Below are 27,834 nucleotides of genomic sequence, written 5' to 3'. Positions count from 1 at the left end.
TTTATAAGCCAACATTTCCTTCTTTTGCTAGCACTGAATATTTTGCAAGACAGTATAAAAAGGGATGAGAGTATAAACATGAATAAGGCACAGCCACTGTGGTACTGCAACCTAGAAGAGACCTTAGAATCAAGAGAGCTCTTTAAAAAAAAAAATTGGGGTATAGTTGCTTTACAATATTGTGTTAGTTTCTGCTGTACAACGAAGTGAATCAGCTATACATATACATATATCCCCTCTGTCTTGGACCTCCCTCCCACTACCACCCCCAACCACCCCCCCCCCAACCCAGCAATCAACATCATCACAGAGGACCAAGCTGAGTTCCCTATGCTATATAGCAGGTTCCCACTAGCTATCTATTTTACATATACACATGGAATATTACTCGGCCATTTAAAGGAGTGAAATTGGGTCATTTGTAGAGAGAGCTCTTTTGGAAACCTGTTGAGGGAGCAAAACTTCCAATCATATTCCTCCTTCCAGCATCTGGATTTCTAATCATTATCTTAATCTACACTGAAGAAGATGGTTAATGTGGCTCCATCTGCTCTGAGGCATCACCTCTCTAGCAACCTCTGCAGGAGCCTGCAGCCAGCCAATCAAGCAACAGCAGTAATAATGAAGTCATTTATTTAGTAGGAAGTTACCAAGCTTTTACCACGTAATAAAACGATGTCAGGGTCCAGAGACATAAAGGTGAATTTTTAAAAAATCTCTATCTTCCCAAACTATAGTGTAATTGAAAAGAAATATTAAAAATGTTAATGTGTTATAGGTACTTCGATAGTAGCGTAGGGAGAAACCCAGAAGAGGAAATCAGCCAATCTTAGTAGTCTTCAGGAAGAAGAACATGCATCATAAAGGAGGTAATCTTGAGCTAAACTTTAAAAAGTTAAGAGATATCCTTCAGGTAGAGGTACATAAAGAACTTGCCAAGTCAAGGGACCGACATAAAGAAAGGGGCTGGCAGAGGAGAACGCTGGGGATGGTCAAGGAACAGTAAGGTCTTCTCTCTTAACTACATCTTAAGTGCCTCACTTGATTAAGCAGCACTTCCACTCTTTCTGCAAACTAGCAGAAAATACCCTACCAGCATCTGTGGCAAGTCGGATGGACACTAATGAGCCTGTCCCCTTTCTCCTTCCACTTCTTCTATTATGTGAGTCACAGGAGTTTGTTCCCAATCAGTTTGTGCCAAATGTACTCATGACTGAAATTATATAATTAACATAAACAACACTGTGGAGTTGTTGTTTCTGTGAAAATTAAGTTGGATATTTTGAAAAAACTTGACTTTTATTTTTACTGAGTCACTAAGAGAAGTTACAATAGAAGCAAGCCCAGGAAATGGAACTATAAAAGAATAAAGGAGGATTATAAAATTCCCTACAATGAGATTCTGCCTCAAATTGCTTTGCTGATATCTCAAGTTCTCACTCTAAAGAAACCAGGACTGGAAATCATGAAAGATGCATTATGGAGGCATTTTATGCACTAAAAATGATGATTCATAAAATCAAAGTCTTGCCCCTATGTTAAAGATAAGACAAATGTACACTCAAGTTTTATGTTAAGATATTTTAAGGTGGTTTTGTGGGTGTGCTTTCTTTCTTTAACCAATGTTTTGACCATCAAACTGGTGTCACTGTTAATGTACTGGTTGAAAGGATTTCTCTTATAGCACGAATTTAGGAGAGGATGAGAAAAGATCAAACTGAAGAAAGAGGCAGGAAGGCTCCAAAAGTCACAATAGGGCATCTGGACTTTATTCTATAGATCAGGGAGTGGCAAACTATAGCCCACAGGTCAATCTCAGCCCCAAACCCATTTTTATAAATAAAGTTTTATTGGTACCTAGCCATGTCCAATCAGTTAGAGGAGTACCTATGGCTGCGTTCACCCTACAATGGCAGAGCTGAAGAGTTGTTATAGAGATGGTGTGCAGGTATACAAGAAGGTTTAGGCTATGCCTACAGGAAAAGCATGAAATACTTCTTTCCTGCCAGTCACTTCTTTCAACAAAAGCCCTAGGCCACTGCAGGACCAAATGCCCTAGAGAACAAGGAAAGGCACAGAAATAAAAATCCCTCAATTCTTGGGGATGGAGCTATAAAATGGCTGGGCCAGGATATCAAATAATACTAATTAGAAGTCTCCTACCACTAGGGAAAGACATTGAAAATCTTTCCCACACAAGACCCACCACTTTGATTTCCAGGGAGGAACTGGAACACTGAGAATGTCCCACCCTCAGGGCCCAGGTGTACAGGTCTATGTGAGACTGAGGCTTGGCCAGGAAAAAATAGAGCATTACAACTACCAGCTTAGGAAGCATTGAGCAGCAAACAGTAACAATGCTACAGGACTATAAATGCATCTGAAAGCCAAGAGTGGAGCATTAAAACCCTCCAGCACCCCAACTCCCATGCTAATAGAGCATCCAAAAGCAATCTGAAGCCTCTAGGGACTGAGGATGTCCACAGCAACAACATCATTAACCGTTAGGGAAATGCACACTGAAGTCATAATGAAAGGCCACAGTCTGGGCTTCCCCAATGGCTCAGAGGGTAAAGAATCTTCCTGCAATGCAGGAGACACAGGAGATGCAGGTTCGATCTCTGGAGGAGAAATGGCAGCCCATTCCACTATTCTTACCTGGAAAATCCCATAGACAGAGGAACCTGGTGGGCTACAGTCCAAATCGTTGCAAAGAGTTGGACATGACTGAGCAACTGAGCACAGCACCATACATTCATGGTTGAATAAATAAAACACATTGAGAATATCAAGTGGTACCAAGGATGCAGAAGTATTTCTTATACTTTATTGGTAAGGAGCACCCTGGTGCAGCAACTCTGGAAAGCAGTTGAGCAGTTTCTTATGACAAGCTATACTTACCCTAGGGCCCAACAGTCTACTCCTGGGTATTTACCCTAAGAAAATGAAAACTTATGTTCACATAAAATCTTATATAGGAATGTTCATAGCAGTTTTATTTGGGACAGCTGAAACCTGGAAGCAACCCAAATAGAATGAGCTTATCCTCCTATATTTGCAGGAAGCACCATCATCTACCCATTCCAGGACCCTAATATATTGTTGACTCCTCTCTCTACCTCACTTTTAAAACACCAAAGTCCTCCTTATTGTACCTTCAAAATATATGTCACATCTGCATTTTCTTCTCTATTTTTGCTATTTGACACACGCTAGGTACCAATGATCTCTTTCTTGAACTTCTGCACAGTTCCCTAACAAATATAAATGGCAATTCCAGTATTGTGTGTTAGTCACTCAGTCGTGTCTGAGTCTTTGCAATCCCATGGACTGTAGCCTGCCAGGCTTCTCTGTCCATGGAATTCTCTAGGCAAGAATACTGGAGTGGGTACCAATTCCCTCCTCCAGGAGATCTTCCTGACCCAGGGATTGAAATCTGCTCGCTCTCATTGCAGGCCAATTCTTTACCATCTGAGCTACCAGGGAAGCCCAATTTCAGTATTAGACCTACCAAATGGATCTACCCCTCCCCCAACCCATGTAAAACACATGTTTGGATACATAAACATTTAATTTTTCCCCCAGTATATGGGGGAAAAAAAAGAAAGCTCCTTTAATTGGCACATAAGACCTTAAAAATCCTTGGTTCTTGACTCTCTAGGCCCATTTCTTGCCACTTTCAAGCACCTATTTCAGGCTTCAGCAACAACAAATAGATGTTGTTTCATATGCAAAAGCAATTGAGTTTCTCATCTCACTCTGTCTCACCTCCGTAACTTCATTCATGCTGTCACCTGTGCCAGAGTTAACATCCTTCCCTCCCTCTTCCACTGACCTGTCCAAACCTTTAGGGTTCAGTTCAGGGGTCACCTCATTTTGACTTCTCCCTACAATACCCATTCTCCTGCTCCGAGTGGGAACCCACTTCATGTTTGTAAGAATCTGTCAAAGGAGCACTAAAGACTGCTGTGAGCCTGTTTTGGCTTTTCTGAGTATAACAGTTTCCTAGAATTGTTCACAGAAGAGATTTTAAAAAGCAAGAGTAATACATAGAAGTGATGAAGCCTTTCAAGTGTGCCCTTTGTTCCCAAGGTTCTATTAATTGCCATTTAGGGAAGGCTTATTTGCAATGTCCCCAATTACTTAGGCAACTAAATAGCATTTACGGATTAGATAGAGCAGCATTTGCTTAATAGCAAATAACAAATGCAGTGGCATAGCCCACTGATAGTCTCCTTCCAGAGATGAGCTTATTTAAATTTGAGCTCCAGAGGGAAATTGCTTTTTTTTTTTTACTGGAGTACATTATAATTGTTCACATAACCACTTAGATCTAGACATTGGGTTTTTTCCCCTTAATTTTTAACAAATTAAGTAATAAATAAACCAAAAGAGCATATCCAAGTAACTCCAGTGTCCATTCCACTCATTCGAGTCTATTCCTGCCAGTAAAAGCTTCATGAAATTCCTATCTGATCAAATCACAACCCCACAACTCTGAAGGCCCTGCTTTCATCTGCTCTTCTCAGCTGGAACATCTCTGACTACCCAGAATTGCTGTGAGATTTCTCTTCTCCAACTTTTTAGACAGTTTTGTGGTAGTTTCTATGTGCTTGCCAATGCTTCTAACTGTTCTTACCTATAGGGAAACAAAAAGGAAGAAACAGGCAGAACACTGATGTTCAATATAAAAATGCCAGTTGGGGACTTGGCAAGGGGCAGGCAAGACCGCACTGTGGAAGGCTTTGATGCTAAATTCAGGGCTCAGACTTTATTAATGGTGAAGATTCAGATAAAGAAGGTTTTTAGGTCCTTGACAGAATGTTATATCCCATGTCTCAAGAAAGTGGCCCTAAGTCAATGAATCTGTCTTAAGTTCTAGTCCTATCCATTGATCAGCAGAAAATCCCTGAAGCACTGATTTGAGAATGATTCTGGATCACATAATTAATGAGAAATATCTGCATAGAGGTACGGGGAGAAGGAACTTCTAGACACACAGCATATTTTGCCATAGCTCTGGACATCCATACAACTTATACAGTCTGCAATTATAGAACTGAGCAGAAAGTCTCTAACATTGGTCTCAGATTTTGGCCTCAATTCCTCAGTAGTTTAAAAAACTAAGTCATTGATCATTCACTTGACTTTGTCCAAAGAAGAAAGAAGAAAGTAGAGGAAGATGACCACAACTCACATAGGGTGGTAACAAGAAGTCCAAGTTGTAAAATGATGGGTGCAGAAAGGAAAATTTTGAAGGCTTCATGGGAATAAATATTTGCCTTTTCTCAGTTTTGCCTTATATCGCTCCTCACACTGTCCTTGGGCAATAGCAACTCACTCCAGTACTCTTGCCTGGAAAATCCCACGGACAGAGGAGCCTGGTAGGCTGCAGTCCATGGGGTCGCTAAGAGTCAGGCACAACTGAGCAACTTCACTTTCACTTTTCACTTTCATGCATTGGAGAAGGAAATGGCAACTCACTCCAGTGTTCTTGCCTGGAGAATTGCAGGGACAGAGGAGCCTAGTGGGCTGCCATCTATGGGGTCGCACAGAGTTGGACACAACTGAAGCAACTTAGCAGCAGCAGCAGCAGCAGCAAACATCTTTAAAACTCCTCTTCTGTGACTTAGAAGGTCAACTCTCTGATAATATTTCTTATCAGTCATCACAAAAATCCTTCCTAAGTGGCTGCATCTGAGTGGCAACAGACTCTAACAATGAACTGTAACTCCTACCTTGCCTTACATTTTCTCTATTGAAAGTGAAAGTGAAAGTCACTCAGTCGTGTCTGACTCTTTGGGACGCCATGGACTACAGTCTGTGGAATTCTCCAGGCCAGAATACTAGAGTGGGTAGCCTTTCCCTTCTCCAGGGTATCTTCCTGACCCAGGGATCGAACCCAGGTCTTCCCCATTACAGGCAGATTCTTTACCAACTGAGCTATCAGGGAAGCCATTTGCCACCTAATAAATCAGGAAAAACAAAAAAAAGGCTCCAGGAATTCATTTCTACTGTAGCATAGTTGCAAATTTGAAAGAGACTGAAATCAACCACTTTTATGTGTTTTTGTTAGATTCTTTCACAGGACTGGTTAACATCTTGACAGATATCATTTGGAGATTCACTGGAGACTTCATGGCACCTGACCTGGTCTGCCGCGTGGTCCGCTATTTGCAGGTATGTAGCACCTTCCAAATATGATGAGACAAACTGACACCAAAATTACCTCTTGGATTCTTCATAAGGAAAATAGTGTAAAATGCTGTACTCTGATGCAACAAATTGCTCACTTCTTCATAGTTGAAAGGACAAGCAAAATTTATATTTTTCATGTTTTTTGTTTGTTAAAAACAATACATATATAAAGAAAACCCAAGTAAGCAATAATAAGAACATAAGCATTCCTAGTTCAAGCATTAGGTAGAATTTCTGGGTTATTATTCTTTTTGACATATTCTGGCTGTCTTAGTCCAAGGATGCTGATATATGTAAAAATACCGTTCTGACCTGGAGAATTCCATGGACTATATAGTCAATGGGGTCACAAAGAGTCAGACACGACTGAGCAACTTTCACAGAATAGGTGGCTTTTAAACAACAATTTATTTCTCACAGTTCTGGAGGCTGGAAGTCAAAAATTAGTGTACCAGCCTGGTCAGGTTACAGCCTTTCTCCAGACTGCAGACATCTCATTATTTCCTCACACACCATGACAAAATGGGATTTATTCTGGGTATGCAAGGCTGGTTCAACATTCAAAACTCAATTGACATAATTCATAACATAAAAAGGTAAGAAAAGATTATATGATCCTATCAGTAGATACAGAAAAAGCATTTAAGAAAATCTTATACTCACTCATGATAAAAACTCTCAGCAAACTATGTATAGAGAGAAACTTCCTCAACTTGATAACAAAAATCTACAAAAAACCTACAACTAACCTCAGACTTAATGGTGAGAAGCTAGAAGCTTTCCTCTTGAGACTGGAAATAACACAAAGATGTCTCCTCTCACACTTGTATTCAGCATCATGCTGGAAGTTCCAACTAATTCAAAATGACAAGAAAAAAAATAAAAGGTTACACAGATTGGTATAGAAAGATGAAATTAAAAACATCTGTGTTTACAAATAACTTTGTCTTTGTCTCTATAGACAATAAAGTGAAAACCAGTAAGGTCACAGAATTCGAGGTTAGGGTACGACAGAGGATGAGCTGGCTGGATGGCATCATCAACTCAATAGATATGACTTTGAGTAAGCTCCAGGAGTTGGTGATGGACAGGGAGGCCTGGCGTGCTACAGTCCATGGGGTTGCAAATAGTAGGACATGACTAAGTGACTGAACTGAACATCCAAAAGTTCAGATGTTTTTTCATATACCAGCAATCAACAATTTGAAGTTAAAATTTACAACACAGTACCATTTATGTTAGCACCCAAAATATGAAATCTTTAGGTATAAGTCTAACAAAATATGTGCAAGATCAATATGAATAAAACTGGAAAAACTCTGAAAAAAAATCAAACAATATCTTGAAATGTATAGATATTCCATGTTCATAGATAGGAAGACTCACTATTGTCAAGATGATAATTCTGCCAGTACAACTTATAAATCCAATGTAATTCCAATCAAAATCCCACCAGGTTATTCTATAGATATGGACAAGCTCTAAAGTTTAAGTAAAAAACACAGAACAGTCAATACAATATGGAAAAAGAAGAATATGGCTGGAAGATTGACCCTATCTGATTTCAAGAATTACAAAATGCTCCAAAAATCAAAACAGCATGATACTGGAAAAGAATCAACACATAGATCAATGGAGCAGAATAGACAGTGCAGAAAGAGATACACACAAAAAGTCTAATGGATCTTTAACAAAGGATCAAAGAGTTCAATGGAGAAAGGATAGCCTACTCAAGAAATGCTGCTGGAGTCACTGGATATCCATCTGCAAAAATAAATAAGTAAGAATCCAACCACAGACTTCACCCCTTTCACAGGAACTAACTCAGTATGGATCACAGATTGGAATGAAATATGGAGTACTATAAAACTACTAGAAAATAACACAGGAGAAAATCAGGGGACTTTGGGTCTTTCTGTGATTTTTTTAGATATAACATCAAAAGCACAATCCATGAAAGAAACAATTGAAAGTTGTGGTTTTATGAAAATTTAAAATTGATTCTCTGCAAAAGACACTGTCAAGAAACTGGAAAAATAGGGTACAGAATTGGGAAAAATATAAAAAACATATATTTGATAAAGAAACAAAAGTGAAAGAAAGAAAGTGAAGTTGCTCAGTCGTGTCCAACTCTTTGCAACCCCATGGACTGTAGCCTACCAGGTTCCTCTGTCCATGGGATTTTCCAGGCAAGAATATTGGAGTGGGTTGACATTTCCTTCTCCAGGAGATCTTCCTGACCCAGGGATTGAACCCAGGTGTCCCACATTGTAGGCAGACGCTTTACCATCTGAGCCACCAGGGAAGTCAAAGAAACAAAGAAATCCTCAAATAACAATAAGAAAATAAACAACCCTCATCAAAGTGGTCAAAAGACCTGAACAGATACTTCACCAAAGAAGATCTACAGATGACAAGCAAGCATATAGAAAGAATTTCAACCTTCATTACTTAGGCATTAGGAAATTCCTAATTAAAACAATGAGATACCACTACATACTTATTAGAATGGCTAAAACAATATTTTTTAAACTGACAATATGAAATGGGACTGAGAATATGTAGCTATAGGAAGTCTCATTCATCTTTTGTGGAAATGCAAAATGGTACACTTTAGAAGATAGTTCGGCAATTTCTTATAAACTTGAACATACTCTTACCATACCATCTAGCAATTGTGCTCCTAGGCATTCACTCAGTTGAGTTGACAACTTATATCCACATGAAAGTCTGCACAAGAATGTTTATAGCAGTTTTATTCACAATTGCAAGAAATTGAAAGCAAGATACTCCTCAGAAGCTGAATGGATAAATAAACCAAATGAGCTATCAAGCCATGCAAAGTCATGGAGGAATCTTAAAAGCACATTGCTAACTGAAAGAAGCAAGTCTAAAAAGACTATGTGTGTGTGATTATAACTATATGACATTGGAAAAGGCAAAACCATGCAGACAGTAAAAAGATCAGTGGTTGCCAGGGATTTGGAGGGATTAAATAGATAAGGCACAAGGGATTTTTAGGACAGTAATCTCTTCTGTATAACACTGTAATAAAGGATACATGGCATTATGCATTTATCAAAACCCACGGAACTGTGCAACACAAATAGTGAATCTCAATACAAGCCATGGACTTCAGTTAATCATAATGTATCAATATCAGTCTGTTAATTTTTAAAAATTGATCACACTAATGTAAGGTTTAATAAGAAGAGAAAGTGTGTGTGGTTGGGGGGGTGGCTAATATGGGTACTCTTTGCCTTATCTGCTCAATTTTTTCTGTATAACTAAAATTGTTCTAAAAGATAAAGTATATTGATTTTTTTAAAGTCAGTCCAGAGATTCTACTTTAAATGAATCCAATCTGGCATTTTTCTAAATAAAAAAATTTAAGTTTTCTGCATTTAAGTCTCACTTTTCTACAAGATTTTTTTTTTTTTTTTGGTTTCATATTTCCTAGGTCATTTTTGTCAGAATTGAGGGTGGGATAGTGAGAATTTAGACATATGTCCTCAAGCTTCCATCTGTTCTCCAAATGGTATCCCATATGTTGTTGACGTGTAGAATTTTCATTGTTGACATTTATGAATTGACTATAATTGTACTTTAATTTCCTTCTTGACTCAATTATAAGGGTGTTTAAATTTCCAAGTGGTATTTAAAAAAAAATTCATGATACTAATTTCAGCTTTCATTGCTTGTTGTTTTAAATTTGTGAATTGTATAAATTCCACTTTTTGGAATATATTCAGGGTTTTTTTTTTCCTTGATAGCTTAGTTTATGATTAATTTTTGAAATACTGCTTAGATATTTTATAACAATTGTATCATTCTTAGAGTTTGTTTAATTATTTCTACCTATGTATTATTGTACTTGTTCCCTCTGTAGAACTACAAACGTTTTAGTTATGAATATTTCAGTTCAGTTCAGTTCAGTTGCTCAGTCGTGTCCGACTCTTTGTGACCCCATGAACTGCAGCACGCCAGGCCTCCCTGTCCATCACCAACTCCCAGAGTTCACTCAGACTCACGTCCATCGAGTCGGTGATGCCATCCAGCCATCTCATCCTCTGTCGTCCCCTTCTCCTCCTGCCCCCAATCCCTCCCAGCATCAGAGTCTTTTCCAATGAGTCAACTCTTCCCATGAGGTGGCCAAAGTACTGGAGTTTCAGCTTTAGCATCATTCCTTCCAAAGAAATCCCAGGGCTGATCTCCTTCAGAATGGACTGGTTGGATCTCCTTGCAGTCCAAGGGACTCTCAAGAGTCTTCTCCAACACCACAGTTCAAAAGCATCAATTCTTCGGCGCTCAGCTTTCTTCACAGTCCTACTCTCACATCATACATGACTACTGGAAAAACCATAGCCTTGACTAGATGGACCTTTGTTGGCAAAGTAATGTCTCTGCTTTTGAATATGCTATCTAGGTTGGTCATAACTTTCCTTCCAAGGAGTAAGCGTCTTTTAATTTCACGGCCGCAATCACCATCTGCAGTGATTTTGGAGCCCCCAAAATAAAGTCTGACACTTTTTCCACTGTTTCCCCATCTATTTCCCATGAAATGATGGGACCAGATGCCATGATCTTCATTTTCTGAATGTTGAACTTTAAGCCAACTTTTTCACTCTCCTCTTTCACTTTCATCAGGAGGCTTTTTAGTTCCTTTTCACTTTCTGCCATAAGGGTGGTGTCATCTGCATATCTGAGGTTATTGATATTTCTCCCGGCAATCTTGATTCCAGCCTGTGCTTCCTCCAGCCCAGAGTTTCTCTATATTATGCTATTGTTACATTTGGGCTTCCCTGGTGGCTTAGACCATAAAGCCTCTGCCTGCAATGTGGGAGACCTGGGTTCAATGTTACTTTTAGGTTTATTGATATTCTGTTGCCATTGTGGTATTGTATCTATTATAATATAAATGATCCCTTCAATCCATGCAGTACTAATTGCTTTGAATTTAATTTGTCTAATAATACTATTGCAATGAATGCTTTCTTTTAGTTTTCAGTTGCTCAATATACCATTGGCCATCACTCTATTTTTATTTTTTTATTTTATTTTTTTTTACAGCTAACCTTATTTATTTATTTATTTTTTATTTTATTTTTAAACTTTACAATATTGTATTGGTTCTGCCTTATATCGAAATGAATCTGCCACAGGCATACATGTGTTCCCCATCCTGAACCCTCCTCCCTCCTCCCTCCCCATACCATCCTTCTGGGTCGTCCCAGTGCACTAGCCCCAAGCATCCAGTATTGTGCATTGAACCTGGACTGGCGACTCGTTTCATATATGATATTATACATATTTCAATGCCATTCTCCCAGCTCATCCCACCCTCTCCCTCTCCCACAGAGTCCAAAAGACTGTTCTATACATCAGTGTCTCTTTTGCTGTCTCGTATACAGGGTTATTGTTACCATCTTTCTAAATTCCATATATATGCGTTAGTATACTGTATTGGTGTTTTTCTTTCTGGCTTACTTCACTCTGTATAATAGGCTCCAGTTTCATCCACCTCATTAGAACTGATTCAAATGTATTCTTTTTAATGGCTGAGTAATACTCCATTGTGTATGTGTACCACAGCTTTCTTATCCATTCAACATCTAGGTTGCTTCCATGTCCTGGCTATTATAAACAGTGCTGCAATGAACATTGGGGTACATGTGTCTCTTTCAATTCTGGTTTCCTCAGTGCATCACTCTATTTTTAAACTTTGATAATCTTTTGGTTTTAGAAGTTTCTCTTCTAAATAGTATACAGTTGGATTTGGGAAAGAGTTGTGTAAACAATCTTTGTTTTAGTGGAGGAGCTCAAGCCATTCATTTTTATTTTGACAAATAGTGTTTGGTACTATTTCAATCATATCATTTTAATCTTTCTGTGTTAATTTTTTATTCACTCATTTTTTTCCCTTTCTATATATTTGGTTATAATTGTGGTAGGCTGAAAAATGGCCCCCCAAACATTTCTAAATCCTAATACATGAAACCTATGTATGTTACCTTATATGGTAAAAAAGACTTTGCAGATGTGATTAAGTTAATGATTTTGAAATGAGAAGACTATTCTGAATTATCTCAGTCATTATTACTATTGAGTCCAAAGGCAAACATACAGATCCTTGTAAGAGGGAGGCAGAGGAAGATTTGACATACAGACAGAAGAGGCACTGTAACCATGGGCTCAAAGATGGTATTGGTGTGACCACAATTCAAAGAACTCTGGCAGCCACCTAAAGCTGGAAAAGACCAGGAAAGAATTCTCCCCAGAGCCTAGAGAAGGGGAGTGGCCCTACCAACACCTTGATTTTGACTCAATATAGCTGATTCTGACTTCTGGTCTCCAAAAATATAAAAGAATGAATTTATGTTGGTTTAAGCCACAGTGTTTGTGGCAATTTGCTATCGTGGTCATAGGACTCTAATAAATCTTTTTTCTCTATTTCTATTTTACTCTGTCATAGCTTATCTTTAAAGTGCAATACATCTCTATCAAAATAAAAACAACAAAATAGATGTCTAAAATATCTAAATAGAAATTTGATGCAATTGCTTTCCTTCTACTTTCTGCCCTCATCCAACTCACCAAATTTTCTCTGAAATATTATGTAATTATATTCATAGCTATTTTAAACATTTTGTGTTTTTCTGACTCATTGCTTACTATGGCTTTCGTATTCTATCCCCTTCTTCTTCTTGAGTACTCAATTTCAAAACAATTCTCAGTCAGCAGAAATGTTTCTTCAAGAAAGATTTTTTCCAAAAGTAGGTGATGTTTTCCTTCTATTTATATGTAAGAAAATTATCCTGTGCCTTGGTACAAAAATATTTACCAAATTTTTGAATCACAATTTTTCTTTCAACACTCATTAATCTTTTTGTTCTGTTTTCTGGCACTTATTTTTGTGGAGAGGAGGCATGACAATTTGAGGTATATTTCTTTCAGATAATCTTTAACATTTTATTTTTTATTTATTAAAAAAAATTTTTTTAATTTAATTTTATTTTTAAACTTTACAGTATTGTGTTAGTTATGCCAAATATCGAAATGAATCCGCCACAGGTATACTTGTGTTCCCCATCCTGAATCCTCCTCCCTCCTCCTTCCCCATACCATTTCTCTGGGTCGTCCCAGTGCACCAGCCCCAAGCATCCAGTATCATGCATCGAACCTGGACTGGCAACTCGTTTCATACATGATATACATGCTTCAATGCCATTCTCCCAAATCTTCCCACCCTCTCCCTCTCCCAAAGAGTCCATAAGACTGTTCTATACATCAGTGTCTCTTTTGCTGTCTCGTACACAGGTACAGATAATCTTTAACATTTAAAAAAAAAAACCAAAAACCCTGTCCAGATGTTTGAAGACTCCTGAAGTTAAATATTCTTTTTGACCATGTCTCAAAAGTACATATCTTTTTCTTAACTCTTCCTGCTTCTCTGGCCAGTCTGTTGTGACCTTTTCTCTTGCCCCAGGTCCTGAATTTGTGTGAGCCAGTCATCTCACTCAGCACAGTTGCAGATGCCACAATTCTCATGACTGTCTCATCACAACATTCTAACCCATGCAGTTCTCCCATTGAGAGTTCTCTTTCCCATCCTTCTCCTCAACTCAGTGTGGCCAGCATTAACAACTCTGAATCCATGGATCCCACACAAAAAAATCCCAGTTTTCTCTAAGGATACAATCTTATTTTTGTTGCTGTTGTAAAAACTGTATGCCATTTTTCTTTCTCATCACTCATCAGCTTCTTAGCAAGATGAGAATTTCTTCTTGCATCCCTCAGGGGAGACTTCAGTCTCTGGTCAGTTTTCAGAACACCCTCTCCATGGCACCTTCTGCAACACAGATGCTGGGAAGTATATGTGGCAGTGTTACGGAAATAAAAATAATAAAGAATATCAGTATAGCTGATTATTTTTCTGAGGCAGGGAATTAACAAAACGGTACAAATTCAGACAAAGGTTATTAACAAAGTCATGTTATCCCTATTTCATTTTAGAAGAAATTCAGACACTCACCCCTAGACTTTAGTCTTCAAGTTACTTTCTACTTACTATGAATTTGACCAAAAGTTTACAAAGTAGTGATATGGCTAGACTCCTGGTAGAAATGAGGCTCAAAGTTACTGGAAAATTTTCCATCTTGATAATCCTTTCAGATATATTTATTACCTTTTGCGTATGCTCTTCACAGAAGAGATATTAACCTCCTAAATCAAAATGTTCTCTGCAAAGTAAGCAAATACCACTGAACATAGAATAATTAAAGGACATGGATAAGCTTAATAAAAGAGGGTGGGAAGGCAGAAGAGGGGACCCAAAGGCCGACCCTAGTGGGCAGCTCTGCTGCAGAAGTGGATGAAGAAGGGGAGCTCTAAGAATGTCAGCCCAGATGGTGATAAATGATTCAAAACAGCACGCAGGCTCCTTGAAGCCAGATCCCTCCTATCATCTTTCAACAACTCACGTTGATAAAAGGCAAGTGAACGTTTGTTTCTAATTATTCTGGAATGTCATCTGTAGCAGAGAAAATTAGTTTAGCTTTAAAAGTCAATTACAAACAAATGTACCGCGCGAATGTCAAGGGGGACTGATCCTTGGAGAAATGTGGAGTCTCCAAGAAGCCAAGTGAAAGAGTGAGCAAGTGAGAACTGGAGGCACTCTCACCTGTCACCGCCAGCAGTGCAAAGTCCAGCACCGAGAAGAGCCATCTTCTGCCTGCGCGGGAGCCAGGCATTCCTGTCCATAATCCAAACCTCATCCAGCCCTTGGTTTAGTGCCTAGGTTTCTAAATAGCACAAAATGCTCTTCTCTCCATGATGTGCATTTCCTCACCTTTATGAAACCACTCACCTCCTCTCATTTCTGTCTTCAGGTTGTGCTGCTCTATGCCTCTACCTATGTCCTGGTGTCCCTCAGCATAGACAGATACCATGCCATCGTCTACCCCATGAAGTTCCTGCAAGGAGGTGAGCAGGCTCCACCAAGTACTATCCTTGGGTGAGGGTTTTTGCTAATATTATCCTCTTAGTCATGGCTCTTTTCCTTCCCCTTTCTCCTCTTCCCCTTCCTTCCCTACTTCTTGAGTCTGATTGTTGAAAAAGACGTAGAAAAGAAACTTGGCTGCCTGTGAAAATGCTGACAGCTGGCCTGGATGGCCAAGAACTGTGAGGAAAGATGCTTTGCTGAGCCCACTCTGTGACCATTTTCCTTGGCACTGATGCTTCCAGCTTTTTTTTTTTAGAGTACTGTTGAAACACATAACTATCCAAACTAAGGAACACTCCCACTTCAACTTGCTTATTTTCCAGAAAGAAGCATTTTGCCTTCTTTACCCCAAAACCATGGAAATAATTGGAAAAATGTTTCAAATTGATAATTATAATGGAAACAAGGAAAACCCTCGTTGATCCAGAGATAGTGAAGAATCCCTGAAAGAAGGAAGCAGACGGGTCAGCAGGAAGGCTCAAGGCACACAACCCACAGTACACACAGATGATGTTACAGCAATGGGGCAGAGGTCTTCCTAAATAGATCGTGGAAATGCCTAGAGCAAGACAGACTCGGGGAAATTGGCAGGGTGATTCTTAGAGTACAATGAGGACCTTTTATCACAGCACATCTCCCGTCCTGCTGTCCTTCCCCTTCCCAGATGTGCAGCAAGGATGAACATCTCTGCTTCCAAGTAGTGGGGACACTGGATTTCAAGAGACAGGGTGGGGCCCTGGGGAGCAATGACACCTTGGAGAGATGGTGGATACCTAGTCACAGGACTAATTGTCCATTGCTCTGCCCACAGGCAGAGGCCACTTACATCTCTGACCTCCAAAAGCAAATAAGAGTCCAAAGTACTTCACGTTTCCAAGCAGGCTGTGAAACTGATAAAGTGAAGAACCTAACATGAAATCTTGTCTACAAAAATGAGGTGCAATCAAATATCATGAAAAAGTGTGACAAAAGCCAAACTGTACAAGATAGATAATATGTTTAAAATACCATTCTGCAGAATTTACACCTGAGGAAACAAAATTAATAGAGCAAGCAGAATTTTAGAATAAGTAGCAATAATGTCATCAGATACTATTAAATACATCAGGCAGTACTGACACAGATACTTTGGATGGCAACGTATAGCAATACCTAATTAAAATGTAAAATGTGCAGCCCTTTGATATTGAAGTTCTACGTCTTGGTATCTTCTCTGGACAAATGCTGACATGTGTGCATAGATACACATATGTTGTGTATTGTAGCATTACTCAGAATATCAGGAATTCAATGCTCACCTTGGTGTCCCTCAGTGGAGGAATGGCTAGCACCCTATGCAGAAGTTTTAATAGCTTAGGTTCACTGTGTACTATGTACTAGTCATGATTCTAAGTTCTTTATATATGTTAAATACTTTAATCCTCACAATAGCTCTGTGATATAGGTTCTATTATTATTTGCATCTTAGTCTGGGCAATTGCAATTCAAAGAGTTAAAGAAGTTTGCCCAAATCGCAGTTAGTAGTTGCAGGGGCAGGATTTGAACCCAGATGGTCTGGGTTCAGCTCAGGTGCACTCAAGTACTATATATCCTGTCTCTCAATGAAGAGGTAGGGCAGACATGGAGAGAGATATGCATCACCATGAAAATGTCTGCATCGTATTTTGAGTAATAAAAACAATATACATGCAGTATGTATATAGTATAACATTAATACAAAGAAAAACTCAAAACAACAATAGAGAGAGAGAAGAGCAGGAAAGAATGCAAGAAATAGGGAGGTATCAGAATAATAAACAACTGCCCACAAAAATGCACACCAATTAGTACTTACCTTTGGGGATGGGAGTTGGAATCTCCATAGTGACCACAGGGACTTACATGCCATTAGGTAATTTTTATACCAGCAACACATGAGTGTGATGTGAAACTAATTTTAAGATAAAATTGATATCTATTTCTAAGGCTTTTTGTAGGTTGCATGTAAGTGAGTGTGTGTGAGGGGTGCAATCTGCACCAAGCTTTCTGGACACTGTTACGGTCTCATGATGATGGCAGAGAAGGAAGTAGGGGAGGAAATGGGGTAAAGGGGAGAGACATTTTATGATATGCGTATGCAGAAGTATGATACATGTACTCATCCATCTACTTATTAACACCCAGCAAGCTCTGGGGAGGATTGCAGACAAGGTACAAAAAGACATTTATACCAGAGTATTTCAAGGTGAAGAAATTGGATTAAAGAAAACATAAGTATAAGAAAATCTGTGAGGGGGTGTCCCAGGACATTTGCTAGAGGGAGAGGCTTTGGGATCCATTCCCAAGGGGGAAACATGGTGAGTTACATGTCTAACCATATTCATTAGCTAAAAAACAAATCAACTATTAGGTTATGGAAAATATGACTGGTTCTGGGAGATACTGCCCAATATTATGGATTGGTCCCTAAATTACAGGAAAGACAGCAATGAATATTATAGTGTTCTTTAAAATATGGAAAGCAATTTATTTCCTCACTATAAAATTAATAGAGGCTTCATGTAGGGCACTTGGAAAATAATCATCTCTAATAACTCCAGGGAAAGATGCAAGCTTGGAAATGAAATTAGCCAATTTCCCTTCCTCCGCCCAATTCCAACTGAAGTCATGGAAGAAGCACACAGATTGGAGGACACCTGCAGCCGGGAAGGGAGCTGAGGAAAGACGCCATCCAAAGACACGAAACTTCAAGGAATTCCCAGCACGTGGGCATCAGATTAAACATAACATGGATGCCAAGCCCCCTAGGAAAGCTGCATGGCCTGGCAGGAAGAGGAAAAGATTCTCAGTGTTATAGGATGAGGCAGTCGATGGCACAGGGTGGAGGGAACTGCGTGCTAGAGCCTTCTTGGTGCTCCAGCTCGTTGGAATATAAGGGGTGAGGGGCAGGATTGAGAAGGCAGGCAGGAGACTCCCCACAGAGCAGCACAGAGAATGGGGCCAGTGGAGGCCAGCAGGGACTCTCCTGTGCCTGAGTAAGCACATGGCAATGGCAACACAACCAAAGGAAGGACAGCAGCAATGGGGGAGTGAACACATTTTACTGATGCTTTACTGCTTTTTACTTAAGTGGTAGTTTTCCTTAGCCAGCAACTCCAGAGGAGTCATCAATTTTAAAGCTCTTTAGTAAAATTAAATGTGAGAATATTTAGGAAAGCATCAACCAGTAATGAAGAGAGATATATAGAGCCAGATATTAAAATATAAAACTCTGTTAATTATAACTGTTTACTACTTAAAGTCACTGATATCAAAGGGCTTTCCTGAGTTTTCAAGCAGGTGGGGCAGAGTCTCCACCCCTACGGGGTCTCTGGATACATGTACCTTCTTTGTAGGTGAAGATGGAAAAGCTGTGTACAGTTAGTAAAAGCAAGACCTGGAGCTGACTATGGCTCAGATCATCAGCTCCTGATAGCAAAATTCAGGCTTTAAACTAAAGAAAGTGGGGAAAACCACTAGGCCAGTCAAGTATGACTTAAATCAAATGCCCTATGAATATACAGTGGAGTTGACAAACAGATTCAAGGGATTAGATCTAGTAAACAGAGTGCCTGAAGAACTATGGTCAGAGGTTCGTAATATTGTACAGGAGGCAGCGAACAAAACCATCCCAAAGAAAAAGAAATGCAAGAGGCAAAGGTGTTATCTGAGGAGGCTTTACAAATAGCTGAGGAAAGAATAAAAGTGAAAAGCAAGGGAGAACAGAATGATGGGAAGACCTAAAAAGACTGTATTATAATTCTACCCCAAGGTTCCTGTTTGTTCACTGTGCCAGTTATATCTGTTTTCTAAATCTTTCCAATAGCTCTTTTCAGAGTGACAGTTCAACAAGAACAGAATCCCAGATATTATTTCCCAAATATTTGGGATTCAAGATTCTAATAGAGCCCCTAGTTTCTTCTAGAATTGTTCTCACTTCTTATAGTCTTCCTGATCACATACTACTCACCTCTCTACAATACCTCCTGATTCTACATTTCCCTCTCTCACCCTGAGACATGAACTGGCTTTCCAATTTGAAAGTTGGGAGGTGGAGGGAGGTGTCCTGTCCCTGGATGAAGGGGCCCACCAGGGTCAGTCAACACAGACAGCACAGCTAGAGTGGGGATGAAGAAGAAGAGCTTCAACACCAGCTTAACAGAAAGCATCATAAAAACTGTTTCAAAAGACCACTCTCATGTGTATTAATTGTCTCCATCTGACCCCATCATGGTTAGATGAGCAGAAGGTATATATATATTTTTAATTCCACTTTCAAGAACTCAATTTGAGACTGAGTGGTTTGCCCAAGGTCAAAACATCACATCCGAAAGAGCCCAAATCTAGAGTGTGGGGTCAGAGTTACCAGACTTCAGGGCTTGGTTGAAAGAACTCTGCTCTCCAGAACCAAGCCCACTGCTCTTTCTCTGCCTTACCACTCCTCCCTTGTTCCTTCAAACAAAAGAAGGCTATCGAACGTTTGCCAAACAGCTTTCAAACACTGTCACAGTGCTTCATATTGCTAGGTATGTGAGAAGAATAACAACCAGATCAAAGGCCCCATCTCTGCCTTTCAGGATGAGCAAGGCACCAGAGACAAGCATTTGCACAGCAACCTATCAAATGTACATGATACAAACTGAGCTCCATAGTACTGTAGGAATGTGTCAGCATCTCAAGTCAAACAGGTAAATCAGGGAAGAAAAAGAGAAGGAGAGATTGGGCCAAGCAATGCTCTAGCTTCTGTGATTAAATTCTCCCTTTAATCCTTGCATCAGCTCTAGATGCAGGTCCTATTACCCCCATTTTAAGCATAAGGAAACTGAGGCTCTGAGAGTTCTAGAATTCCTCTCCCACCACGATCTTTTTCCACACCAGATACCAAGTGTGCTCCCAAAGGCTGTTTCCAGATGCCCAGGCATCCCTCTCTTTTCTTTGAGCAGAAAAGCAGGCCAAGGTCCTCATCATGATTGCCTGGAGCCTCTCTTTCCTGTTCTCCATTCCTACCCTTATCATATTTGGGAAAAGGAAACTCTCCAATGGCGAAGTGCAGTGCTGGGCCCTGTGGCCCGACGACTCCTACTGGACCCCGTACATGACCATCGTGGCCTTCCTGGTGTACTTCATCCCCCTGACAATCATCAGGTAAGAGGCCAGCAGGCCAGACACACACAGGGGCTTTCCCAGTTCATCAACTGTGTTCTCTTTCCTTCTAGGGCACTCATTGCTCCTAGTGTCCTTTGGGGAACTGGCTAGGAGCCAAGATCTTATGTAAAGCTACCATATGCTAAGCTCAACTCCTCCAAAGTGGAATAAGGAGGATGGAACTAACATTTTCTGATTATGTGCTATGGGGCAGGCCTTGTGAAAAGTGGCTAACAATTATCCCATCCAACACAACTCTATGAAATAACTACCCTTATCCCCATTTTATAAATGACAAAACTCAAGCACAAATAAGTCAAGTAACTTATTCAACATAACATGGTATTTAACCCCAGGTTTGTCTGATTTCATATCCTGTTCTCTCTCCTATATCATGCAACTTTTTAAATATAAGACCTAGTACCAGTTTCAGAAACCTTATAATTGAAAAGACAGACAAACTTGAAACAAAACTGGAAAAAATGAAAACACAGTACACACAAAAATATGCTAGCATGTGTATTCAATGAAGTCAAACAATGGCAGGGAGCACTTCTTGGAAGCATCCTTTAAATGAGGGAAGCCTTCAGATAGGAGAAGGGGAAGGTAAGAACAGGTTACCTGGTGACTGGGGATAAGAGTGTATATGGTGACTGGAAAGGACAGGCAGGCAGTGCCAATGGAAGAGAAGCTGGCAATAAGCTCTTTCTGGATGGGGTGAGGCTCATTGTGAAGGGCCTTAGGAAACAAGCCATAGGATGTTCCCTTTGCCCTGCAGCCAAAGGTGGACCAAAGATGGTCTTTCAGTAGAGAAGATCACAACCTCCTGGACGAGGCAGGGTCTCCCTTAGTCACACCACAGGATCCTCTCTGAAAGGCTGGCTCAGCACAGGTTGGTGGGATTGGAAACAGCAGGGAGATAACTGGCTTGTTAAGTACGAACATGGAGCTTGCTGATTCTGCACCTCTTGAGTGTTCCCAAGTCTACTATCGAGTACCACATAAGTTGTCCTGGGCAAATGAAGATCAGCCTTTGTGTTTCAATATTAATAGTATAAATAATGCTGTGATAAAAATCTTGGTACTTAAAATTATTCCTGAGTCCCTGATTATTTCCTCAGAACTCATTCTAATGGAATTGCTAGATCATAGATGATGTTCATTTAAGACTTTTGATGCATATTCATAACCTGCCCTATAAAAAAAAGTGTATTCCTGCCAACAGCAAACAAGAGCTCTGATTTTTCTTCCCCTCACCCAGAGAAAGGTGATATCGTTTCTTTATTAAATCTTTGCTGATCACAAAGGTTTAAAAAAGTATCTCATTGTTTCCATATGCATTTCTTGGATTAAGTGATTGGATATTTTCAAGTGTTTTCTGATGTTATAGGAATTACTTGTTCTTGCTCTTTGTTCATCTTTGTCTCATAAGATGCTAAAGCTGGAAAAATGTTACCCATCACATAGTTCAGCCCCTAAACTTTTCACAAGTAGACCTAGAGCTAAAAGAAGTGAAATGATTTGCTTTCCATCAAAGGTATACAGGAGCAGAGTGATTCCCACGGTCAGCGGCTCAGCCTTTCTGAGATTGGATATTATCCAGTCATCTCTGCTGAATCCACAAGTTAACATCTATACTATATTTCAACTTACTGCTCTCCTCTTCACCAAGCTGAATCTGGGAGGAAGCTGGAAGGGATGATTAAAGTTATTTAGATAGTTGATCAAAACTAGGTAACAGCCAGTTAAAAGAAGCACAGAAAGAGGCCAGCTGCAATGGTAAGAAAGTATTTGGAAGGAAGCAAATCATGTCATCACAGGCAACTGACACATTGATTTCAGCAGCAGCGAATATCCCTGCTTCTCTCCTGATTGATTTCCCATCAGCTCCTGAAATCAGTTCAAACCCCTGTTCCACAGGGTGGATGCAACCCTGAAGCACAGGCTCACAACATGCTGTCTGGCCAGATCTCTCACTCAGGGCTTTCACAGTCTGAAATTTCCCCCATTCATTCAAGCTGCCTCTTCTCCAACTTGCCTACAGTTCAGCTTGTGCATTTTTGTAGTGTCCTTGGAAAATGCAAAGTCTAACTTAATGATTAAAGGGGGTGATTTCAAAAGTCCTTTTCACTCAGCCCTTGTCAGACTAAGGCATGAGTAAATCCTGCTCCTTGATGCTTGCTTCCAGCCAGGGCAGAACCATGAAAATGCAGTGACCTTGTTCTGTACTTTAGCTCCCCTGAAGCGTTTCTTACCTACTCAGTCATTACCTTCCCTCCTGCCTCCTGTGGTCAGCCTTCTGCGGGAGAGAGCTTCTCTCTGGGGGGGATGCACCAGAGCAAATCATCTGTTCTTGAATGAGGACCAGGTATGAACGAAGTTTTCTGAGGCATTTGTTTTCCAACGAGTTTGAGGGATAAGTTGCTATAATTTCACCTATGTCAGAAGTAAAAGCAACTCTTTTTTATTGTTTTCTTTTTTTCTTAACCATACTTTGGCACCCTGAGCTTGATTCTGTTGCTAGTGACTTTCAGATAAGTTTAAAGTCTTAATTCCAAGACTGAGTAGAAGAAAGAAACAACTCAAGTGTTCACTAGTTTTATTAACCATGTCTCATGCTTTATTGCCCCTCATGCATGATACATTTATATACAGATATATATATACACATAAACATAAATGTATATTCTTACCAAAATGATTGGCAAAAAAAAAATATATATATATATATATATGTTGTTGTTTTAATTTGCATTTCTTTCATCACGAACGAGGTTGAACATATTGAATACCACTTCATTGAGTTATGCAAGCCCCTTCGCCATGACAAGGCTGTGACACATGAAGGGGAACACATTTTATATGTTCAATATTATTTTTGGTTTATTTTGCTTTTTCTTTATTCATTTGTTTTTGGCTGTGTTGGGTCTTCGTTGCTGAGTGCAGGCTTTCTCTAGTTGCCATACAGCAGAAGCTATTCTAGTTGCGGTTTGTGGGCTTCTCGTTGCAGTGGCTTCTCTTGCTGTGGAGCGTGGCCTCTAGGCAAAGGACCCTGCTGCGGTTGTCGCGTGTGGGCTCAGGAGTTGTGGCTCCCAGGCCCTGGAGCACAGGCTCCTTAGTTGCAGCACATGGACTTAGTTGCTCAGCAGCATGTGGGATCTTCCCAGGTCAGGATTGAACCCACGTCTCCTGCATTGGCAGGCAGATTCTTTACCACTGAGCTACCAGGGAAGACCTATTTCTGTTTTTTAAGTAACTTACCTATTCATATTCTTTTTCTCCATTTATCTTATTCTCTCTCTTTAGAGATATTTTTATATAAAAACTTTCCCTGTTTTCATATGATTAGGATATTTCCCTAGTTTGTCCCTAGTTTGCCTTTTCATTTTGAATATGATTTTATTTTGCTTTCAGTTAATAAGACTGACATAATCAAGAGGAGAGAAATTATGAATAACTAAAATTAGAAAGTCAAATGAATCAGTTTGAAAAAAGAATCATAGGAAAGTACTTGGCAAAAGTTTATATAAATGCATATAAAAAAATGAATGAAATGTAAATGGCTTTCTGTAATATATAAACATTTTATATTTTAGTGTATTCACATCCACACACACTTTACATTTTTTATTTCTATTCTCTCTTAGGAAAGGATAAGTTCATTTCACAAACTTACCTATATGTTAACTTTTAAATGATTTATTATTTTACTTATTTGAAAATAATTTCAGTTTTGGGAGCATGTTAAGAATATCACTTTAAAATTGTATTATTTTATTGTGATGTCTAATTTTGAGATTTTACTTGATTTTTATGTAATATAAATTAAAAATCTAAGTTAAATTTATGTTTTTTTAATGCTGGGTCATTCACTCCAACATTACTTACTGAATAATTTACCTTTTCCCTATGGTATGAAATGGTAATTCTATCATATGCATATTTATATTATAAATGTTCTTAGTGTTTAGGAGCTTTCTAATCTCTTCACTTTTTTTTGGTTTTCTCTATTCTTTATCTTTAGAGAAACCATTATACAATAATTTTTTTCTTCTTTAATATGTTGTAAATATTTCCCCAGTTTTTCATTTGTTTCTTCATTTTCAATATGTTTCCTTTTTCTCATATGAAAATACACTTAATAGCATTTTTCTCATATCAAACTGGCAACATTTTTAAAAAGACTTGGGAGTGAGGGACACAGTGGGAGGCAGAGAATGAAATTTTTTACAAACTTTATTAAAAAACAATTTAATAAAATACAATGAGAATCCTTCAAAAGTTTATACAGCAAAAGAAATCAATGGAGAGTTTCGGATTAGCAGATGCAAATTATTACACATATGGATAAACAACAAGGTCCTACTGTACAGCACAGGGAACTATAATCAATATCCTGTAATAAACTGTAATGGAAAATAATATGAAAAAGAGTATATATGTATAACTGAATTACTTTTCTGTACAGCAGAAATCAACATAACACTATTACACATTACATTTTACACTTCAACAAAGTTTTTAAAAAGTAAAAATTTTTTAAATAGAAAAGAAATCAATCAAAAATGTCCAAGCAGAAGAGGAAATTACATGGTCCTGATGAAAAAGTACTACCTTCTGAAGGTACCCCCTTCTCATCAAAAAATCTCTGGGAATATGAAATAGAATGCATGCATAATATTCCACAGCGTGGTTGAATATGCTTTCATTTTGTTTCCAGTTAGTAGAGATTGACACAATTAAGAAAAGGACAGACCACACAAATAATTAAGTTAGTGGTTTTTCTGCTACTAATATTACATTGTTTTAATGACTGTAGCTTTATATACATTTAATATCTGCTCCAGTGTTCTTGCCTGGAAAATCCCAGGGACGGCAGAGTCTGGTGGGCTGCCGTCTATGGGGTCGCACAGAGTCGGACATGACTGAAGCGACTTAGCAGCAGCAGCAGCAGCAAGACAAGATCTATGCCTTTTTTAGATTCTAAGGCTATTCCTGGGGAAGCTGCTCACACACTCTCCTTGCACCCACTACTCCAGCCAGAACAAGCCGTCTGAACACCCCACACTCCTCTCATCCCTGGGCCTTTGTGCACATCATTCCTTATGTCTGGGCACTCCTCCAGACTCACTCTGCCTCACTTCTGGCAAAATGATTCACATTCTTTCTGTCTTATTCCAAAGACTGACGGAGTTGTCTCTGCCAATCCTAGGCCACATCCGACCTCAACTTGTCCAAGCTGCCATTAAGGCTTCATGGGAGTGTCACTGCCTGCTTCTGCAACTGTATCTCTTGAGCATGTGACTCTTGTCTCAATCTCTAGACTCCAAACTCAGCACATAATGAACACTTTGTAAATGTTAGATTAAATAAACAATGCAGACCTGACTGCTGAACTTCGTCAATTAGACAGAAGTATTATGTCACTCCATCTCTCTCTCTCTCACTCACACACACACACACACACATCTAGTATGGAAATTTCTGGTTATTTAATGCCTAGATCAGTTTCTGGCATATGGCAGATACTCCATAAACATATGTGAAAGGAAAGAAGAGAGAGGGAGGAAGAAATGCAGAGAGGAAGGGAAAGAGGAAGGAAGGAGTCATATTGTCAGTGGCAAACTCTCCTGAGAGCTGTGCGTGGATAAAGATTTAGCTGTTCCATCACTAATTAAATCAGGCTCCCAGGACCTGAAACCACAGTGACTGACAATAAAGGCAATGCATTGTTTTTCTGGGTCACCAGAACTCCTGTTGCTTCAAAATTTATTTGACTTGTCTGACTGTTGCTGGGAAAGGTTTTTAGCCCTACTGTAATTGATTTACTCTAGCTATGGTTATCTTCTTGCTACCTAATTGATTTCTCATTCTCCTATCATTTTTACTCTAGGAGATGAAAGTAGAGGCATAAAAGATCCATAGCTGGCAACTGCAAAACAATAAGTGGAAAAATGCACATTGGTCATGGAGCACTGATTTATATTATGCAGAAAAAAATCCATTTATTTTGTTTGGGGAAAGGGGGCATGCTGTGGGGAAAGCCCCATGCAGAGGTCAGAACAGGTCTGTGGACCACAAGATCATGGTAGATATAAGGGCCCAAGGTGCTAGCCAGCACTGTCCATGGTACGAGATGTCCAAGGCCAAAGTATATTGTCTGAGAGATGGCAAGAGGTAGGTCTTTTGAAAAAGCTGTCATTACTAGCCTGCTAGGTTATGGTAGATGCTTATATTTGAGTTCCCCATATCCATTCCACTCTAAGCTGCTCACGGCAACCCCTCCCCTTAGCATGTGAATGCTTCAGATCTACTTCTAGGCAATGAAATATGAGGCAGTGTCTTTTGAAGAGCTTTTGGAAAGATTTCCCCATTTTAAGCAATGAAATGAAAAATAAAAATCTTTCTTCCCCTGTTTCCCTCCTCAGAAGCATCTGTGTTAAGATCTTGTTATACACCCTTCCAGGACTGTTCAGTTCACATACCAGCATATACATATGTACAGAAACAAATTAAACACACTGAAGGACATCTGATCTTTGAAAAAAAAGAAAAAGTTGATCAATCGCTTCACTTTCCTGTTTAGGGCTATTCAGTGGATTTCTATTGTTTCAGACAAAAAGTCCAAGACCTCAAACCCTGTACTCAAGGCCATGTGTGACCTGGTCCATGCCTCACTCTCCATCCTTTTCTTAGGCCACACAAGCTGCCTTACTTACCATGCTTCAACCACACTGGCCTTCTCTAAGTTCTTCAAATGGGCCTGATCCCTCCTGTCTCAGAGACTTTGCAAGTGCTAGTCCCTCTGCTTGAATGACCACCTTATTTTTTGCATTTAAAAAAACCATTTTATTCTTCAGATCTTAGCTGAAACTATACCTCTTCTGAAAGGGCTTTCCTGAAGCCTTTCAAGCCAAGTCTCTATTACATACTCTTACATCCCCTATATCTTATCTTCATGGCATTAGTGTTAGTGAAACTAATTAATGAGAAGAGAGACACTTTTGATCAAGGAGCATCCTTAAGCCACTAGTAGGAGAAGAGTGAAAAGGACCACGTGAAGCATGCCAAGTGAAGCATCAGCTCCCCCTACTCCCGCTTCTACTCCCACTCATGCTTAGCTTCTAGTCAGATCTACAGAGCACAACTGAACCTCATACTCAGGCCCCAGAATGAGGCAAAGGTGGAGACAGAGATGGAACCTGTGGCTCTAAGACTGTGATGGGCATCCATCAAGTCCCTGACCTGTGCTGAGTAGGAGTCATGAAAGGGGCACTTTTGGTCTGAGTGGAATGTTCTCCTTGTATCTTGAGGACAGAGGGAACTTTTGATTCCATTTCCTGACACTCATACACAATCTAGAAGCAAGACTCAGGAAGTAGCCTCAGGCATCCTCTTCAGTACTTAATGCCACTTGAAAAGTCTTCCTCTGGTTTGCACTCTCACACTCTTCCATGGCCAGGAGCTGCCTT

At 39.5% G+C, this 27,834-nt stretch overlaps 1 protein-coding gene across 1 annotated transcript in view; it reads left to right on the top strand.

The window, feature by feature from the left end:
* Positions 1–27,834, top strand: part of NPSR1 (neuropeptide S receptor 1) — a 152,951-nt gene that overhangs the window by 100,767 nt on the left and 24,350 nt on the right. Inside the window, exons 3-5 of the mRNA XM_061414162.1 lie at positions 6,077–6,180; positions 15,087–15,180; positions 20,161–20,362. Coding sequence (XP_061270146.1) covers positions 6,077–6,180; positions 15,087–15,180; positions 20,161–20,362 — 400 coding nt within the window. The remainder of the gene's footprint in view (positions 1–6,076; positions 6,181–15,086; positions 15,181–20,160; positions 20,363–27,834) is intronic.

The sequence above is a fragment of the Bos javanicus genome, chromosome 4 (genome assembly GCF_032452875.1).
Source record: "Bos javanicus breed banteng chromosome 4, ARS-OSU_banteng_1.0, whole genome shotgun sequence".
NCBI lineage: Eukaryota > Metazoa > Chordata > Mammalia > Artiodactyla > Bovidae > Bos > Bos javanicus.
Note: the sequence above shows the minus strand (reverse complement) of the source record. Positions and strands in the feature narration are given on the sequence as shown.